Source organism: Lampetra fluviatilis, chromosome 3 (assembly GCF_964198595.1).
Source record: "Lampetra fluviatilis chromosome 3, kcLamFluv1.1, whole genome shotgun sequence".
NCBI lineage: Eukaryota > Metazoa > Chordata > Hyperoartia > Petromyzontiformes > Petromyzontidae > Lampetra > Lampetra fluviatilis.
The window spans coordinates 16,491,063-16,511,489 of NC_136277.1; the positions used below are offsets into that span (position 1 = coordinate 16,491,063).

Genomic DNA, 20,427 nt, shown 5'->3' on the forward strand with positions numbered 1-20,427 from the left:
GAAGCACAGCAGCTCCAACCTTGTCTCCCACCGCTGCCTCGCAGCACAGTAGAATGCACTCGTGAGTGCAGTACACAATACTTACTGATGTTATAATAATACATTGTTTAAAATGATTAAATAACGTTTACCATCAATAGTATTATGAGCGCTATTACTGATACCCCAATGAAGCCCTCATATATTGCTCATACGAAATAAATAACGCTGTTGGGAACGTATCCCCATAAAGCAATGGTATTATGGCTCCTTTTAGCGCTCTTTCGTTTAGCGCTCAATTCTCCAGGAACGCATCTTGAGCGCTAAACGAGGTCTGCCTGTACAATACAAATCGTCCAAATCTTTTCAAAGCAGGAGCTAAACATACCCACAAACGCTTGTTGCTTAATACCGAAGATACGTGTCCTTGTTTTGACATCTATATATATAAAAAAGTCTAAATTTGTCTGTGGGTTTGTGGCGGGGTTTGTGTGTGGGTTTGTTTGTGTTTGCGCGCTTGCGAAGGATTTGGCTCTCCAACGGTGGGGTTTACGTTAAATAAAAATGGCCAGGTACCCATGCCAAGTCGCATGCCTTCGGTGGGAGTGAGGTGGACATTTTATTTCGCGTTAAAAATGCTAATAAAAAATACACTAAACGCTCAGGTAAATTCTTCACTGTGTGATGTCCCCCCCACCCCGATGCGTGCAGTTACTACTATACAGTCGTATAGGCCGTAGATATTACTGCAGAGATTGTGGCTGGGGGGGGGGGGGTCAGGGGTAGCAGCCCACCCTCAGCCTGCCAAGGTGCCACCTTGGCCGGCTGGACAATCTAGGCGACGCCAGAGGCTCTGCACGGGACTAGGCCTCACCACGCCACTGTCAGGCGAGTACTTTGTGCTATAGAGTCGATAAATACTGCTATAGAGTCAGCATGTACTACTGTCGTGATAGCAGGTACAACCACAGTCGGTATGCACTGATGTAATCATAGAAATAATTTTTTGGCCTGGGCAACGCCGGGTAGAGAAGCTAGTACCAAATAAAAATCAATATCAGCAAACTGTCAATCTAATGTCCGGGCTTGTAATATTAGGATCACGCTTTGGACGTATCTGCGCTTGCCCGCTGAATAGGTAGGCTCACCCAGATCCGTGATGCACCACGACCGCTGCAAGGTCATAGAGGCTGCAACTGTTGCTGCTGCCTGGTGGCTCACCTTTCTCCTGCTGTGGTAAAGACAAAATATTGCAATATCTGTTACTCATTATCGAAGCCTTTGTTTATAAACCTACTTACTTTATGTATTTTCTGTAATTACTCTGAGCACCTCCAAGTCCCAAGCAGTTAAGGGTTTGCATTAACATCAGTTTAAATAAATAAATGTTCTAATTTGAAGGCTAAAATTTTTATAATAATAAAAAACACACCAAATATATAAAGTAAAACTTTTAAAGTCAAATGCAGGAAATATATAACTTTGGGTTTTCCAACTACTCAAGGATTTTAAAATATTACCGTATATTTAGAAATGGATTTCCAAAATATTAATGAATTTCTTTGAGCATTTGAAGTACTAATTTAAAAGTAAAAACACTGTATAAAATATTTGATTAAAGCAAAATTAGAGTAATTTCGTTTGTTACAAGTATATTGACAGTAATTTATGTACAAAATAATTGTTTCTGCGCTATTTAAGCTATGTGCGGAAGGTTACAGTGTTTTGTGGCCATTAACTTTTACATATTAATGAGAAATGTGTTTCATTTGCAAATTGATCTCCAAAAAAAGTGTATGGTCACCACCAGCATGCCACATGTTAGACCGATGCAACCGCAAAGACACGATGTTGGTGTTAACCCTGCATTCTTTAACTTTTTACATTTATTTAGTAAATAAATGACTGTTAATATATATTTTTAACAAACTAAATCACTCTTTATGCTTGAACCAAAGTGTTGTATAGAGTGTATTTATTTGCCAAATTAGTACTTAAATGCTCAAAAGAAATTCATTAATATTTTGGAAATTAATTTTCTAAATAGTCTTTCACCGTTATTGTGTTAATAACATTCAAATGTTAGGTGTTAATCACATACATATTGAATACAAAAGAGTAACGGTATAATTATTTAACTTCTTGCAGTGTCAGACATCCTCATCACCTGAGAGGCGATCCCCTCCCAATATTGATCATAAATATATTGTAAATCATTCACGAGAAAATGTGTCAAGTCATTTAAGATATTTTTACATGTCATTGTTGGACAGGACATGAGTATAAAACGTATGTTACGAAACGTTACTTCGCAAATGGAAGCACATAGTGGAAAGATTACAAAAATGTGAACAAAAAAAATCAAACATACAGGAACAATTTTCTCTACAGCATGCCACACTGAGTGAACAATTTTAAACATTTAACATAACAGTACCAGTTCCTTCTGTCTGTGTCTTTGCGGAATGGCAGACAGAGGTTGTTTTTATTTATATTTTCTCTAGATTTGAACCAAGTGAATTTCCAAAGCTACTGCTGTAGGAAAATGAACTGGGACTGAGCCTCAAAAATCTCTCAATAAATTAAGTAAAGTAAATCCAGCGTCCTTTAGTCAAGAATAAACCTAACAGTGGAAATTGTCTCCTAACCACTAACTGCACTGTACATGTAGTTGCACAGATCACACAGTTGACACACATTCACAAGCATAGTGGCATTTCTAAAGATGACTCCAATCCTAGTACGAGCAATTGAGAGTTTAACTGGCTGTCACATTTTGCACACATTGCTCATCTTGTGCGCAAACTTGAGGAGCGAACTGCGCACTTCAGTTGACGGTTGACGTTCGAAGCGGACTGCGACCCTCAAAAGAATGGCACTGTTTCCATGGTCGCCCCCGTGATACATGGATCAGTAAAATTGATCGTGCACTAGAATGGCAGCAAGAGCAGTTTTTTTTAACACCGTCACAAGAGGTCACATGCAGTACACGAACCTAAAATAAGAATGAGCCAGGTGTGAACCTCGCATTTTATAACATAATAGTTCCGGTTACATCATAAAGGTGTTTCCACACAGCCACCCAACAATCTCCCAGGGCAGTCTATTTACCTCGAGTAAAAATGATTTGACGTCCAGACCCTTCAGTGGAAACTCCACATACGTATCGATCTTGTTGCGCATATATGCTGTCCAGTGGAATCGCTTCAAGTGCAAACACAGCACCTGTTACAAAGGAAACACCAGCATTGTGAATGTAAATATATTGTCCATTGATTTATTAACGCTAAAAATTCATGAAGAATGTTTTTCGCAGCCAGCCATCTTTTTTAATATACCTAGAAAGTAGTGAAATGACTCACATTCTTGTAGTGGAATTCCATTGAAAAACATTATACATGTCTGGAAAATATGCAAGGCTGACAATGTTTTGTGCCAAGGTCATCACCTTAATACAGACCGACTCCAAAGCCACAAAAACTGAAACATAAAATTGGACCTAATGGTGAATTACAAGCAGTATACAAATATGACATTTTAAAAACACAAATATACCAAGACAATTTGCAAGTAAAAAATATGTTAACCTATATGCTTACGGGAACATGAATAGGCACATAGCCAAACTCCGTGTCACTCGCAAGCCAGACGAAAGAAGTAGGTCTCTCAAAAGTAGGTGCAGCTTGAATGTTGTGAATGTGCTGCAGCTGCTGCTGAAATGCCTGCTGCAATCTGCTGCTTTGTACTGCCTATTGCTATGAACAATACTTTGCTACTGCTCCCAGCAGTATCCCGAGGCCAAAATTCTCCCAACCATGTTGAATCTATGCCTGCTGCAATCTGCTGCTTTGTACTGCCTATTGCTATGAACAATACTTTGCTACTGCTCCCGGCAGTATCCCGAGGCAAAAAAGCTCCCAAACATGTTGAATCTATGCAAGTTGAACTTCTTTCGCACTGTACATAGCCAACCGTGCCAATCAGAGGTGCGGGGGAAGGACAACAAACTGAACACAAAAATCAGTTTGAAAGAAATTATTTTTCAATCTCGATTTAAAAGTGCACAGCTCCAGTGGCTTCCGAATAATGGTCCTAATAATGTTCAGAACCAGGTGTTCATCAATACCCAATTGCATCCTTGTGCCTCCACAGTAATAGCATCAGCAGCATGCGTCTTCTTCCAACACCCAGCATGTATAATTTCAACTCTTCCTTCATCTGACCTAAACCCCCCTTTGCCTTTGTGCACCCATCCTATTTCTATAGCCTGCTTCCAAACCCATTAGCCTTGACGAAAATCTGCATCCCATTTTCATCTACACTGTTTCCATCACACTCTCCAGCACCGCATGTTGGAACACTCGACTGATTTAAGTTTTGCCAAGGTCCTTTTTTCCAAACCACGTGACAGCCCATTAACGCAGTATGTGTATTTAGCAAAGAAAACCTGCAATTAAAGAGTACATATGTTGAGATATAGGAAGCAAATAGAATGAGAACAGAATAAATGTAAATTTTTAAAAAAGAAAACCCAGATTGTACAAAATCAGAGTTAATTAAATATATAGTAACTTGCCCCTATTGGACATCTGTATAAAAGAGCTTCATAGCTCATCGGATTACTCTCGTCTAAATAAAGATTCCGATTCTACTACTTATAGAAAGCATGTCAAAATACGCTTTAAAATTGATCATTTGTTGCAAACATCTGCTTTTCTCGCACTTGACCAAGGATTGGTGTGATGTTGGCAAACTATGTTGTGCATCAAAAGGCACTCACTGCCGGCAGTTTCTGGATCCAAAACTTTTTAGTGGACTTCTGTTTCTTCTTACACATGTGGCATGTGTAGAGCTCCGAGTCATCCAGCTGCTCCAGTGCTGTGAAGCTGTGCAGGCAGTCTGCATACATGTGGGGAATCCGACATGAAAACACCACCTGTAAGCGTGCGCTTGAGCATGTCCACACAATACAGCAGACCAACATGCAGGCGAAATGGGCATGTACCCACTAACACTGGCAGCCTGGTATGTTAACAATCCATCACCTGGGATGGTGCACATATCCCTGCAATGATAAGGACATGCATATGTAATAATAACTTACAATCCTTCATCAATCCAGTGCTAAAGGCCTAACCGCACCATGTTATTCATGGGGGTTGTTTGACTGTTAGTCAGTTGACTGTTAAGTCAGTTGGGTTAGTGAAGGGGGGGCCAGAACATGATCATACGTCACTGAATCTATCCTGTATACCCATTTCTGCATATGCATGGCACACAGCAGAGATTATCGAAGGCTTCCAATTTGTCAACCACAGATGACCCATATCACTATTCCTCCTATTCTGTTTTTGAGTGAGACAAGAATACAGCATCATGGGGCTCAGCGCCTCGTAATATTTCCCAATTTCCCACACAGTCTCGTTCACCAACACTACTCCCAGGTGTCTGTTCAATTCGTGAGTACAGGAATCCCCTGCTAGACTTGCCACATCATGCGTTGCTTCTCATATAGTGAATATATTTCCTCATGAGTGCAATGTTTCTCTATGCGTTCTTGTAAAAAATTGTGGGGAGTAAATGTGCAATGTTTTTACTTTTAACACGGGCGGAGAAAACGGACTACTTTGCGATAGAATACCATACTGTGCGAGCATAGTCTGTACCACGTGGCAGAGGGAATCTGGACTCAACAATGTGGAGGAGTTGGACGTGGTGGAGTTCGCTAGAGTGCCATGGTGAGGACCTGTCAAACGAGCATCTGATGCAGCTGGAACAACGAGTTGAGGAAGAGGCCGATGATATGAAACTACCACCCCCACCGTATATGGTATTCACTGCTACAAGGAGCTTTACCAGCAGAAGAAAAATGTTGTCTAGTTGACTGGAATTTTTTTCAACGTTCTGCACTCAAGCCAAAAGGTCCAGAGTAGAGCCCAGAAGCCAGATTCCTCTGGTGACCCTTCCTGTACCTCCAGCTTAACCATCAGATGAAGAGGCAGTTGATCGTACCCCTTCGTCTGCATTACTCCACCACTGCCCTCCCCTAGAGGCCTCAATCAGAACGCTCTTAAACCATCTCTGGTAATAAAATAATAAAAATAAAACATAATAAAATAATTCTCACGACGTTTCGGCCACAACGCAAGCAGCCGTCTTCAGGTGAAGAACAGGTCTGTCACGTAGACAGAGTCTGTCACGTAGAGAACAGGTCTGTCATGTAGACAGACTGTCTACATGACAGACTCTGTCTATGTGACAGACCTGTTCTCCACCTGAAGACGGCTGCTTGCGTTGTGGCCGAAACGTCGTGAGAATTATTTTATTATGTTTTATTTTTATTATTTTATTACTTCCCTTCTACGTGACTTTACCGAAAGACCCAAGAAGATGAATCCCTGCAGTCACGAAAGCTTTAAATCGAAATTTTACATCTCTGGTAAGTGTTATCTAGTTCATTGTATTATTAGTTAAAATGTACATTAACTTAGAACCATATGCATTTTTGTAGATTTAATGACATTAAGTCATGCATTTTTTTCCAGAAATGTAGGCTAGGAACACAACCCCTCATTTTCAGATTATGTCTATATCGGAAATTATAGTTTGCTTTAAGAAATTTAGAGTTAAGTAGCATTTCCCAGGAACATATAACAGGGGTTCCTGTATAGTGTGGGATTCCTGTACAGGACAGTCTATTCCCACTTAGTGATATAGCTGTACCCAGATCACAAAATCAATCATCGAGTAGTCTAGAATTAGAGCTCCAGCTTCACGTATGTATGTATGTTGAACTTCTTTTGCCCCGTATGTAACGAACCATGCTAATCGGAGGTGCAGGGGGAGGACAACAAACTAAACACAAAAAGCAGTTGTAAAGAATGAGTTTTCAACGTATACGAAAGGCAGTGTTAGCACAATGTGAGGGTAGCCACATTATTTTATTTTTTCAAGGGCTCCACACTGGGTTTGGTTAGGTGTTATATTAACTGGTCTCCAGCGATTAGCACAGTTCACTACGTACTGTGCAAAAGAAGTTCAACATACACACCCCCTGAACACAAACTCCCCCAATATGTATCCTCCCCGAGAGAACAGCTTACTGGTCACCGTGAAACATGTGAACCTACCTACACAACCGAGTAATCAGCCGTGGCTTGTATACTTTTGAATCTATTAATGTCGTTCAATAAAACTACCACAGCATTACAATTATAAAGCTACAGGAAAAATGAGATGAATTTACTCCACACACAAACACACAGAGGTGTATATACACCCACAGCTTTGCATGTCACACACAAGCATGCATACACAGTGTATAGCTACACTAACCCCCACTGACATTGATATTGAAATCTCTTTATTCCAATTGAGGTTTGTAGTGACAATTTTAGCGACCAATCTTAGTGTTGGTTTTGTGTGCGCTGTAATTTCATACCGGGCAAGGTGCACACCGGACCAGGTTCTTGGTTCTTGGCTTTCCTCTCCCTAAATTGGAGTGGGATGTCCAGAGATAAATCTGAATTGGTGTGAAAAATCAAGCAACACACATATCATAAAAGAGCAAGTACTAACTTTAGATGAGCCATGCTTAATTAAGCTGTGCAGAGTTGAACATTGTCAAAGTTCAACAAAACCATAATTTAAATAAATATGCTAATCATAGAAGCCAAGCTGTTTAAATAATGTTCAGGTATTTGTTCATCTAGATCTTGATTAAGGCCTCCCCATGCCTCATTAGTCATGGTTTTTTTCTTTACCATAATTCACCATGCTGGTCAATGTGAGTTGGCTATGAAGGGCAGCCAGGATCAATTCAAATAATAATCTCCCCCTCAAAACTGTTTTATAGGCGATTATATAATGGCCCACATGAAATCCAATGCCCATGTGCACAACACTAAGCTAGCCTCAAGTACCTGAATCATTTTCCAAAATAAATATTGTACTAAACATAAAAATGCACAGCATACCCCAAGGGCACAAAAGGAAAAAAAGATGCAAACACAAATATATACATTTAAAAAAATGTTATGTTCGTGTAAATGTAAGACAAGAACAAAGATGGCGAGTATATGTGGGTGGTGTTTAGATCTATTGTTGGAATGTTCTGCTAAATGGAAATGGTATGAAGAAAATGGAGCAAGTTGATGTAATAACAAAATCTTAAACTCGCCCATATTACCCATTTAACATATGATTACACATTTAACATATTATTAACCAAGTTGGGAAAAGGGGGGGGGCAACAGACCAGCCCATGACTGTAAACTGGGGAATTAAAAATATTAAATAAACTATTTGTGTGTTTGGGATGTGTGTTTGAGTCCTAAAGAAATGGCAGGATTGGGAATCAGTTTGGAACAGTGTATATGGTTATAATAACAAGTGATCATGTTGAATTAATGGCTTTAAGTTGAGAATATCAGAAATTGGGAGGTATGGAGCCAAATTTGAGTTGAAGTTCACATTGTGGCCAAGCAGGTCACCAATTATGAGAGTTATTTTTTGCTGCCAATCTGGCAATGCACGGGTTTATTATCTATCTGAAAAGAGGGATTAACCCCATAATGGACAAAAGGCCAGAAGTTCAGACTGAGTGTTCAACCATTTGACAATAATACGCTAATTTTGAGAGTAATGCCGAGGGACCATAGCACAGTTGATCTCATGAGGATCTGTAAAGAACAATAATTTGGAAGAGTCGGGTTTGGCCTGTATTTTCTGCCACTTTGGCCAAATTGTGGGGGGTTTTTTTGGAAATGAAATTTCAAATCAAGTTGAGTTTTAGACTGATGATACAGTTTATAGTTGAAAGAGGACATATCCTTTTTGGTGTGTTGGAGCAGTCCGTGTGTTGAGCTATATCCTAGGTAATCTATGATTCCAGATAAAAGATGACGTTGCTGATTTAAATTGTTGATTTAAAACAAAGTAAATTTGCACAAGGACCAACCGGACTAAACATAGATATTTAAGGAGACTCATAATCTTTCTTATTTAAATTCTTGTTGGAAGTTAAAGGTGATGGGCATTCCATCCACAGACATGTGACTTTGCGTCTTGCAAAAAGGGGAGGAAATTCACCTCAAAAGGGGATGATAGTTTATTGAAGTAACTGAATCATGAAGTACAGATTTGAGGTAAACAAGTTTTTTTCAAAGAAGCTATTACTATTTTGTAATCTCAGTCTATCATTTAATTTCATAAATAGTACAGTATAAACACCGTTATGAAATGCCATTTTTCATTATTCTTAACTATGCGAGGATTGTAAAAACAATACACCTCATGGGCATTAAGCCTTCAGACCCATACATTAACAGACATTCCTTCTGTTCTTTGCCGACCCCCAGGTGCCGACTTAAATTTCCGTCTTGGTAACCTGCTTTCTTCCTCCATCCTGCCCCCATTCACAACCCACCCCAATCCCAAGCTACAGTGCACACTAGCAACATTTCAATGTAATAGCAGAGCATGAGCATAAATTGGCCTGTGCACCGTACAAAAGTCTTTCAAAAGTCACGTGATATTTCCAGAGATGAAAGGACTGGTTCCCGCCAGCCACTGCAAAGACAGCAGATAACGACGCACCCAGGAAGGGGTCAAATTTCTTTGACTCGGTGCCACAGATGAGACAGTTGACATCACTCTGCAGGATGCCCCCGAAGATGTCCGTTACCACTGTAGCAACACCATTTCGGCAGGATCGGGGTAAACGTGCCTCGCCTGAGCAGCCCCTGCATGCATCATCACAAAACATGCACACACAAAGACACGCATAAACCCACAGAAGAGTATACATTTAGTCTCAATGCTCTTATTACCTGAATATAAACGATGTACTGATAGAAGCAACAAATAAATTAATAACACATTGTAATGGTTTTGATAAAGGACAATGTGACGTCACTCCGAGGCCCACCCCCCCGTGTTACATCACTCTACATGAGGCCCCCCCCCCCTCATAAATATTCATGAGTGGGTGGATTTTTACGCGAAAGGTCGAGCTGAATTAAATCATTTATTACGCAGTCGCTTCAAATATGACGTTTCTTTACAGAAAATGACAGTAAAAAAATAAATCTATGATCGGAGGTCGTTGTTCACTATTAAAAAATAAAAACACTATAAGTGCGAGCAAAAGTCATCAAAGTGAAACTGCACCGAGTTGAAATTAAAAGTGATTCTGCTTATTGTTCAATTTGTTTTGGATGTCCAAAAAAAACTATTGTCACACACAAATTAACTGAATAGATTATTTATAAATCTGTAATGGTGTGCAAAACAAAAAGATAAAATACAAAAACAGGGACGCACTTTGCTTTTATCAAAAGCGGCGCTGGTATATTTTTGGAGAAAATTGATTATTCTTGTAATAAACTAATAATTAGTAATAATTTTAATAAGATTTTCATTAAAAAAATATTTAAATTGCATGAAAATCCACGTAGAATCCCCAGTGTTACACACAGCATAAAGTGTCAGGCGTTAGGCACAGGTCACCAAAACGAGATGTATGATGAAAATAAGTTGTTTATAGTGTTGCAATAGTTGATAAAAAAAAAAACAATCCCCGTGGGAGTATCGAGAGTGACCAACTCACATGGTGTGTGCATCTTCTGTGACCGCCGCATCACGGCGACCAAGACACGAGCGGCCCGCGCGATCCACGCCGCACTGCAGCTCCATGTGCAGGTGGTCCAGCAGGTAGCGCATGAACTCATGGGCATCCTGCTGTTGATAGCCCCTACGTCGTCCAGATATTAACACACACACACACATAGGTACGCAACAACATTAACGTGGAGACGCGATGGTGCAGTGGTCATCACACTGCACCATAAACCCGGTGACCTACGTTTGTTTCTCGGCCATGGCTATAATCAATCTTGATTTGAAGCTTTCATGACTGCAGGAATCCACACTCTTTGGTTCTTTCGGTAAAGTCACGTGGTTAGAAATAAATTAAAATATAACAAATCACGACGTTTCGATTGCTTGTGTTGCAATCAAAACGTCGTGATTTGTTTTATTTTAATCAGTAGAGAGACAATTTTTAACCAGACATGAGCTTACATTTTATATGTGAATTAAAACTATAAAAAATATGTTCCGTCAGTGTTCGTAACTTTGTTATCGACTAACCAATGTATTCTGGGTTTATTTTTCACGTGACATATTTTTTTTTGTATATTCACATTTGTACACCCACTGTGATCTTGCTTTCTGCACTTGAAACAGCAAGCTGGATAATTTTATTGAGCTCAGCGACTTCTTGTATTTGATAGTTCCATAAACACGTAACCCTTTCAATATATTTCATCCATAGGCAAGGGGAACACTGCCATAATAAGAAATCCCGGAGAGTACTGCGAGCATAGTACGCAATTGGCTCAAAGCATTAAAAGAAGACATCACATTTGTGAAGTTCTTGATATTCCCTTAAAATGTTACTTTTATACAACATTACTAGCATCCCGCACCATCCTTTGGCCATGACCATCCGACCCTTCCCTCCCAGCGAGCTAGAAAAACGTTTAAATTTATATCGAGCCTTGTGTCTCTCCACCTTTCACTTGCCTTGTACTCTACATCCCAATGCATCTAGAATTCTCACTTTGTCTCCGTTTCCATCTGTTGCTCTATTCCTGTCTCCTCTTCTACGTCTCCCTCCCTCGATATTCTCTCCCCTTTCTCCACTATCTCACCCACTTTCATGCCCCCTATCTCCCCGTTTCTTTCTCCTCGCACCCTCCTTCCCACCTCGCTCTTTCCTTCTCAATCTATCTTGCCTCTCTCTAATCCTCCCTCTAACTGCTTGTCACTTTCTCTTGCTCTTTTTCTGTTTTGTTCTCTATCCTCTGTTTCATGTTATTTCACTGTTTTCTCTCCATGTATTCCCCTCTCATATATCTCCCTCCCTCACCTACCTCTCCCATCTCCCCCCTCTATCTCCCTTCCTCTATTTACCTCACCTTCCTCCTCTATCACTCTCGTCGATTGTATTTGCATGGGGTAGACGGCCAGGGTGGAGGGTAGATGGGTGGAGGCGTGACAGATGGGTGGAGGCGTGACATCACCGTGACACACGAACCCAGTTCAAAGCTGTGGGATGAGGGTGACGTCATCGTGCAGATGATACCGGTGGCGTCACGACCACGAACGCGCACTTGGGCACCCGCGAGGCAGGTAGGAATCCAACCAGGAATCCAGCCAGAAAAACTTTTTTCTATTTTAGTATGATTTTAGAGGAATGGCAAAGGCTGTCACTCCTTGAGGAGGAATTGAACTAGCTCTGCCCCATACAAGAGGTATGACTTGTTTTTGTACAACAGATAGTGCTTCACTTACAAGGAGGATGCTGAGTGATGATCAGTCAGATGCTTGCTAGGATCATCCACATGAATTGGGGGGGAAATCTTTGCACAGGTAAGGCCACGGAATCAGGGGGTTAGGAGAGAGCTGGGAGGCAAGATAGGAATCATGCGAGGTGCGAGGGAACTGACATTCAGGGATGGCATGGAGCAACCAATGGGGGCAAGGGATAGGCTAGAACGAGATGGGAGGAGTGTCGGCGGATTGCAAAAAGTCAGGCAGTGACACTAAAATTGCATTCACATGACATAAATTTAATCCAAGATCATTACACTGGAGACAAATTGAGAGCATAGGGGGCACCCAAGTTACTGTGTTACAACTCATGTATGCGTAGTATCTTTATTTGGGTCTTTGTGAAAGTTGTGTTGCTCTCTTGGGTCACCTTGTGAGTAAAAGACTGACCTAATTGGTGCTGCAAAGCCACTGGACATGATATTACCCCCTTTGAAGTGAGCTTCAATCAGGACCATTGTTAAAACATCTCCTTTTCTGGCTTTGAGGGCAAATGGGTTTGCTCGCAATCATTGCTTCACCTGAAGTTTGGCATGACCTTCCAGACGACGTAGAAAAGGGAGTCGGGTGAGAACGCAGTTGGACTGCCCTGCCACAGTGAACATAGCGTCTTCCGGAATTCCTCTACCAGAGATCTGCAAAATTGATTCCAGACAGTTAATAGTGCACACAAAGCATCTGCAGAGCATGCAATACAGATCTAATATTTTTCACGTGTTTTTTAAAATCTGAATGTGAGTATTTACAATTGTTCAAGGACAATGATAAGTGTTAGAGGAACTTCGGGTAGATAACATGTGTAGATGCATGTGTCAACATTTCTACAAAAGATTTAGGTGGGTGAGAGGTAGTTTTGTAAAGTGCAGATGTTTTGAGAGGATGAGTGAGGGTAATGATGTGATCTGATTCCCAGGGGTGGAATATTTCTAGGGTGGGCAGAATGGTAGTGTACATGTTTTGGACATCTGTCCAAAAGGTGTTTTTGGATGTTTGGATGTATGGGGGTGAATCTATGGCAAAAGGGTTAAACTCATTCTTGGCTCAGTGTTGGCTGGTATGATAGATGCAGTGCAGGAGGTTGCATTAGGCAAGGCATAGGATGGTTGATTTGATATCAAGAGGACAAAGAATTCTAGATATGACTATTATTGTTCAGAGACGCTAGTGGACGTGATCTTATTTCAAATTGTGGCAGTATGTGGCCTGGTGAGGGTTGTGGAATATCATTGAGGTGCTGACGAGTTGACAATTGAAATTCTATCTTGGGAAAAGGGTTACCTTTACCAGAATGTGATAGGAGGTATGGGGCATCAATAAGATTGAAAAGCTGAGGGTGATTTCTCATTTATAAGATTATGTCGAGGAAGAATATAGGCATTGGGAATGTCCAGGTAGATACTGTTTATATGAGGTCATCAGTAGTGTTAATGCTGGCTTTCTTTCAGGAATGCCATCTACCGAGGGAGAGATTGAGCCACGTAAAGTGGAGAGATCAATGCCATTGGATATTAACCAGGGTCTGTATGCTGCAGAAAATATATCAAGTGTATGTATGTGAGTGTAGTAGTGAGCTTCAGGGAGTCATTTTCACGGGAGCATCTGAGGTCTTGGAGAGACCATGGCTTATCAAGTTTCCCATTGTTTCCAGGTGGGAATTTGGGTATAATTTAACCATGAGCATGCACACCGAGTGCTGAGAAAGTATATATTTTACAGAATGCACTGGTTTTAATGCACGGCTAAACAATTAGCTGCAACTAACATATCTCATAAACATAGTTTTCTTGAAATTAAAAGTTAAGACCTCACATGATGCGTGACATTGTGAGGTGGCGTCACATGTGACATCACTGTAAAAATGAGGTGAGCATATGACACGTGATGTCGCCTTGGCCCTCAAGGATAATCCTTCTAGCATTGTTTTTTTAATGCTAAGTTTTAGGAAATCCCTTGATCAATTTGTCCAATTTATACAGCGCAAATCCTCATAGCATCACAACTTTAAAATAAAATTTAATAAATATTATATCATACTAATAGTTATCAGAACCCCCCTTTTCAGATGGACCGGCATGCTTCTACGAATTACTGTTCTTGAGCGCAACGAGATCATTTCCTGGGAAAAGGCAATTTTGGGAAGGTTTTTTGGTGTGCAGATATGAAAGTTAGGTATTCATGAAGCAAAAATATATAAAAGCAGGAATTAAAGCAAGCCTTCCCTTGTGTCAATGTGTGGCTTGTTTTCAGGATATGTCAAAACTATTCACTCAAAAAAGTACTAGTTATACCAAACGATGTAATAACATGCATTTTTGCGATGGAAATCATAGCGTGCAAATACTCCATGATAAACACAACCACGAGCACTCACATGTTGCAGTCAATACCCTGGCTCCGTGTGTGGTACATTCTCCTGCCTGCAGTCTTGCCACTTCGCAACTCCACGGCTGGCAACTCTTTGAAGAAGCAGCAGAACTGCTGGATGTTACTGTGGGGCACAGTTTATTAAGAGGGGCTACAAGATATTGAGGGTGCGAAGCCAAATTTATGAGATGCGAATGCATAGTGTTGCAAATGGGTAGTGTCACAATGCATCAACATATGTCTGACATATTAAAGGCATGGATATAACAGCAAAAAATAAGTGTAGGCCTTGGACATGGGATCATGTACAGAGGCCTGAGTACAGAAAATGTTATTCCAATCCGACAGGCAGCGATTGTAGTAAAATCCAACATTTTGTCAACAAAATGTAAATGTATGCAAAGGAAAAAAGTTGTTCCAGTCAGACTGTAAATCTAGGGGCATGGTAGTGGTTTCTAGAGATTACTTCATACAGGTAGGAACAACAGTTCCACACTGCCCGCCAGGGATTATTTGTCTGTCTGTCGTGCATAGCCACGCCCTCGATTTGTATTTCATAGAGCGCTTCGGGCGGGCTCAGCACCACGTGACGCGCCGCGTGACACGGATCGCACGAATGCGCTGTCCAACCAAGTTCCTACCTGCCCACTCCGAAAGAACGTGTTTATTCCCACTGCACCAGTCAATCAGCTGTCAGGAAGACAACCCTATGCAACATGGTTGCCATGAAGTCACTCGTGCAAAATGGCTGACGTGACGCCATTGCTGTGCACACTCCAGCCCAGCTGAGGTAAGAATATTTACGTTTATTAAATTCGTTATTAATGTTATACATATAAATCTTCTTCATATAAATGTTGTCTATTATGTTATTTGATGATTATTATCAGTTTATTTTTACTTTTAAAATAATATGAGCGTTCCTGACCACCCCTAAGTTGTCTCTTAACCTTACGAGCCTTTAATGTCTAAATCGCCTATGGAATTGGAGTTATGGCAATGCTCAGCTTAAGACATTTCGAGAATTGCACAAGTTGTGTAATCAGGCTCTGAGACTCTTTAAGAATGGTGGGAATTGAGTTTGAGCGGAAAAAACAAGTTGAAAAGTCCACATTAGATGAACACATAAAATTTCCATTGCTTGTGTTGCAATTTCAGATGGAAAGTTAACGTCAGCATGGAATATTGTGGTATTCAGCATTAATCCTAGCTGCCTTCGTTTTCCCAGGACTGATGTTGAACACCCCATTGCACCAGATATTCATGTTAGACTAAACTTTCCAACCGTGTTACCTGAGTGACTGCAGGATAGCGTTCATGAAGCAGGTGTTTCCCAGGTTCCGCAGTCCTGTTGCAGAGAGGCTTCCCACCACCAGGCTGCCCTAAGCGAGGCAGCAGGGACAACGCACGAGTCAGTATAGCAGTCCCCTGCCAACCGCGAGCTTGCCAACCGAACCGCGAAATGCATGTACACACGGTTTATTTCTAGATTTGAAGCTTTCGTGACTGCAAGGATTCATACTCGTAGGTTTTTTTCGGTAAAGTCACGTAGGTAAAAAAAAATAGAAATAAAATAATAATTGATGTATTTTCATTTATTATTATTTTATTTCTATTATTTTTTTACCTACGTGACTTTACCGAAAAAAACCTAAGAGTATGAACACTGTTTATTACCTGTAAACTAATTCACCATACGCAGCCTGTAAATTCTGAGTATCCACAGGTAAGCATGGGCACGCATTCACACATTTCGCAGGGCCGTGGTTCTCCCCCGCAATGCGCTACCAGGCAAGGTGCAGCTCATGAAACTGAATGAATGAATTTGATATATACACAGAACTTACAAAACTCGCACATCATCTCCAAATATTTACTTGTAAGTTTTATGTTCAAATTAGCTTATACTTTATTGCACTCATAATATACTGTACTGTATTACCGTTGATTTTACAGTGCTCAAATACATACAAAGATAGAAAGTCTATGGAATGTATATGCATGGAACAATTCACCTCACCCTGTGATTTAAATAACTGTCATGATTCTTGTTCAATTCGGGATGATAATTGAAGTACATATCACGAAATTCGAGAACACTGATAATCACAAACGGCTGCCTGGATTTAAATCTAAATCTCAACTCAAAAATCTATTATTTTCTGTATATTCGTTTACATGGAAATTTGCGTATGTTTTACAAATTAGACAGATTGTTCCATAAATAACTCTTGAGGGGCAGAGCAAGATCTCTATTTCCCTCATATGCCAGCCTGAACAGGCGAGCCTTGAGCTACCGGTTGAACTTCGATGGTGCTTGGATGCTGCTGGATGATGAATTGTCCCCACATGTACCCCAAAGACTTCCAATATGTACTAATGTCCAACTCGCCTATCATGAAACTTCAGTGTGCCGGAATTCACATTTAGCAAAACCAATGCCAGTGAATAAAACACATCTTTAACATATTTGGCATGCAGAAATATGGTATATATATAAAAAAAAAATGTACAGGCCATTTACTGTCATTTAGAATGTTATATAACATAATAGTAAAATATAAAATTACTGAGCTTTAAATGTTCCTACAGCAAGCAATATGTTAATGGTACAGGGGGGGACAGTGGGGGATGGTGGGGAGCAGTGGGCAGTGGTTGGAGGGTTGGTTGGGACCAATGCATCTTTGACCGATGGAAATAATTACAGCACTTTGTGGCACAGCACACACGTACCAAATGTTGTATTGTTCGCCCAGTACACTAACACACACATATGCACAACAAACACTAATGTACCCTACACTGTACAGTAAATAGGGTTGCTGCTGTTGTGTTTTACAATGATTTTAGTTGAAATCACGACAAAACAGACCTTTCAGCTAACCAGGGTTTTACTGTATTATCAAAATCCATCCCCTCAACATGAGTAATGGTGGCTCAGAGTTAACATCTAACACACCGTTTAGATTCTAAAGGTTCAATGTTATATCTGGAGGCTTATTGCTTAAAACCTAAGCTGCTTTGCTGTATACCTCAAATGTTTAACATCCAACATTTAAAAAATATAACTTTTGTTGCTTCCGATTTGTAACATAGTTGCACAATACCAATCCATTACACATACGTTACCAATGTATATGTATAATAACGCTACTGATTATTGAGTATCATAGAGTAGTTGCGAGGAAGCCTAATGCCTCTCACATGGTGCCCTAGTCCAGAACCGAGTAGGAGATTTGGCAAGGCAAGGTAAATAAGATGAAAATTAATCGAGTAAAATTAAGAAAATGTGATAAAGTATCTAAGATAAATTACCCTCATATTACTCTAGTTGTCTCATCAAACATATCCCAGTACCATACACATAAAAATATGTCATCCATGTTAAACCAGCTGCCATGGCAACCACATGAGCCAATCAAAACACGTGTTGCTCATTCAACCAAATACATTTCCCATTGTGTTAAAAATAAAAAATAAAATACTGATGTAAGGGATCCCAAGAGGCAAGCTCTATTAGCAAATAAATATATAAATACATGCTCACCATGTCTTGTAAGTTCGTACAACACGTTCAACTCTCATTGGGGAACTGTCACAGGGGGAGCCGACATAGGGCACACGATCCGGTTTGAAGGTGGAGAAAATTCAAAACAGATTGGTCATCATGGAAAACTAAATGGAAATGAGCTGTCAGTTGGGAGACCCGTTTGGAGAAATTAAGGGGATTGGTGGCGTCATGGAAAGTTCAGAGAAGAGAATGATGTTTGACATGCTGTGAGGAAGCCGTAATAAAGTTGAAGTTCACCACTCACCTGGGCCGGAACTTTTTTACACTAATAATGTGCCATTATTGTCTTGGTATTAAAATGTGTAATAAGAAAATATTTGTTCTTTTACAAACAGACCAAATGTCATTGTAGTCGATGCTTTCAGTCACAGAAATGATAAATTACTGCAAAACATAAGCCCAGTTGCCAACTGCAAGCACACACGTTACACTTTTAAGAGTCTAAGTTGCACACATGCCCACATTAGCTTTAGCTTACATTGAGTTTCATGTGCTTCTTTGACGGAGATCCTGCATCATTGCACTTCCGTTTGCCATTCCTGTCATGCAACAGCCTCTCTGAACTGCAGACAGAAAAAGAGTAGTATTATACATCAAAGTTAGGGAATTTCAGAATTAAAACTACTACTTATCAATGTAGTGCCTTATATACAGTGCCTTTCACCATGATAAATTTGTTTTTTTTCATCATCTCGGTAAAAACTTGTTTTTCCAGTCAATGCTGCTGTCCACTTGTATTATTGGAAACTTTTGGCAAAAATCCCACGGGGCCATGAACCCTCTGTCCCCGCCACCTGACAACCCACTCCCTACTCAGAACTCCTCCCTATATTTTTTTGCAGAACACAAGGTCTAGGTTAGAGAAACACGAAAACAAACACAAACATGCACACCGTCCTGAACATAACGCAGGAACAGCTTGGAGAGGAGTAATTGCAGAGATTACACCCCCCCCCCCTTCCCGACGTGAAGAAACCCCTTGTGCCACACTCCCTGTGAGGAGACTCTCCGGAGCAATGTCTCCTGGCCAACTCGCGGAGAAGCCCAATGTGGGAATGGATGGGTTGGGATCCCAGTAGGCGCGGCATTAACTGGAAAAGTGAGGTTTTACCGAGGTTCAAAACCTAATTTTTTTCATTACAAATCTGCTGTCCACCGGTCTTCTTATTATATACATATAATAGCCCAGAAATGTGTGTCCCGCGCGTGACGTCACTCCACATGCTGCACCCCCGCCCCCCGTCATTAATAATAAAATAATCATAAGCAGGTGGATTTTTACATTCACACGGAAGAAGGTCGAGTGGATAGATTTTTTTTCGCAATGTCGCTTCAAATATGACGTTTCTTTACAGACGGTCAAAAATAAATCTACGCAGCACAGTGCTACATCTGTACGTGACGTCACTGCAATAGAGGCCCCCCCGCTTCATTAATATTCATGCCCGCGTGGAAATTTACACTAATGCATAAGCTCGCACACTCCACATGCCGCACCCCTCCCCTCATTAACAATCATGAGCTTAACAATTTTTCTATTGAATATTTCAGATTTACTGCAATATACATCCGTCCTTGGACGGGCAAAAAAACTAGTTATATACATATTAGCAATTAGCAACACTTGCCAAGTTGAAGCGCCAGAGGAGGGGCAGGGCTTCCTTACACGGCTGCGAGGTGAGTGTATCCAACCAGTTATGCCGAGAAAATGTGTGGGGTGAATTCCATGTTGCCGCCTTGCAGATTTCCTCCAATGGTACATTGACGGCTCTCGTCTACAAGGTTGTGACTGCGTTGGTGGAATATGCCCCAAGGTTTTTTTTCCCTGCACCTCTGTAGCAACATGCAACACAATCTCTCAGCCACATAGATAGCCTAACCTTTGAGGCTGGCTCGTCTCTAAAAGCTTTGCCGATAAAGATAAACAGCTCCTGTGTAGCCCACCATTTCGCTGTTTTTGTAGATAAAACTTCATGACCCTGGTGACATCTAGAGCATCCTCTGCTTCTCGGAGGCAAAATGTGCCGGGCACAAGGTTGGCAGAAGTAGAGGCCTCATATGCAGCCTCACCCCAGGGAATGACCTCTGTGGTCGATGCCATATGCCTCAGTATAACT

The 20,427-nt window shown here is 40.8% G+C and overlaps 1 protein-coding gene across 1 annotated transcript in view; it reads right to left on the reverse strand.

Moving 5' to 3' along the window:
* The window catches only part of USP3 (ubiquitin specific peptidase 3), a 57,693-nt gene that overhangs the window by 7,850 nt on the left and 29,416 nt on the right, over window positions 1-20,427 (reverse strand). The window contains exons 5-14 of the mRNA XM_078884008.1: window positions 18,789-18,873; window positions 16,033-16,121; window positions 14,747-14,863; window positions 12,897-13,010; window positions 10,589-10,732; window positions 9,577-9,722; window positions 7,421-7,501; window positions 4,760-4,878; window positions 3,091-3,204; window positions 1,128-1,210 (exon numbers count right to left, since the gene is read on the reverse strand). Coding sequence (XP_078740134.1) covers window positions 1,128-1,210; window positions 3,091-3,204; window positions 4,760-4,878; window positions 7,421-7,501; window positions 9,577-9,722; window positions 10,589-10,732; window positions 12,897-13,010; window positions 14,747-14,863; window positions 16,033-16,121; window positions 18,789-18,873 — 1,092 coding nt within the window. The remainder of the gene's footprint in view (window positions 1-1,127; window positions 1,211-3,090; window positions 3,205-4,759; window positions 4,879-7,420; window positions 7,502-9,576; window positions 9,723-10,588; window positions 10,733-12,896; window positions 13,011-14,746; window positions 14,864-16,032; window positions 16,122-18,788; window positions 18,874-20,427) is intronic.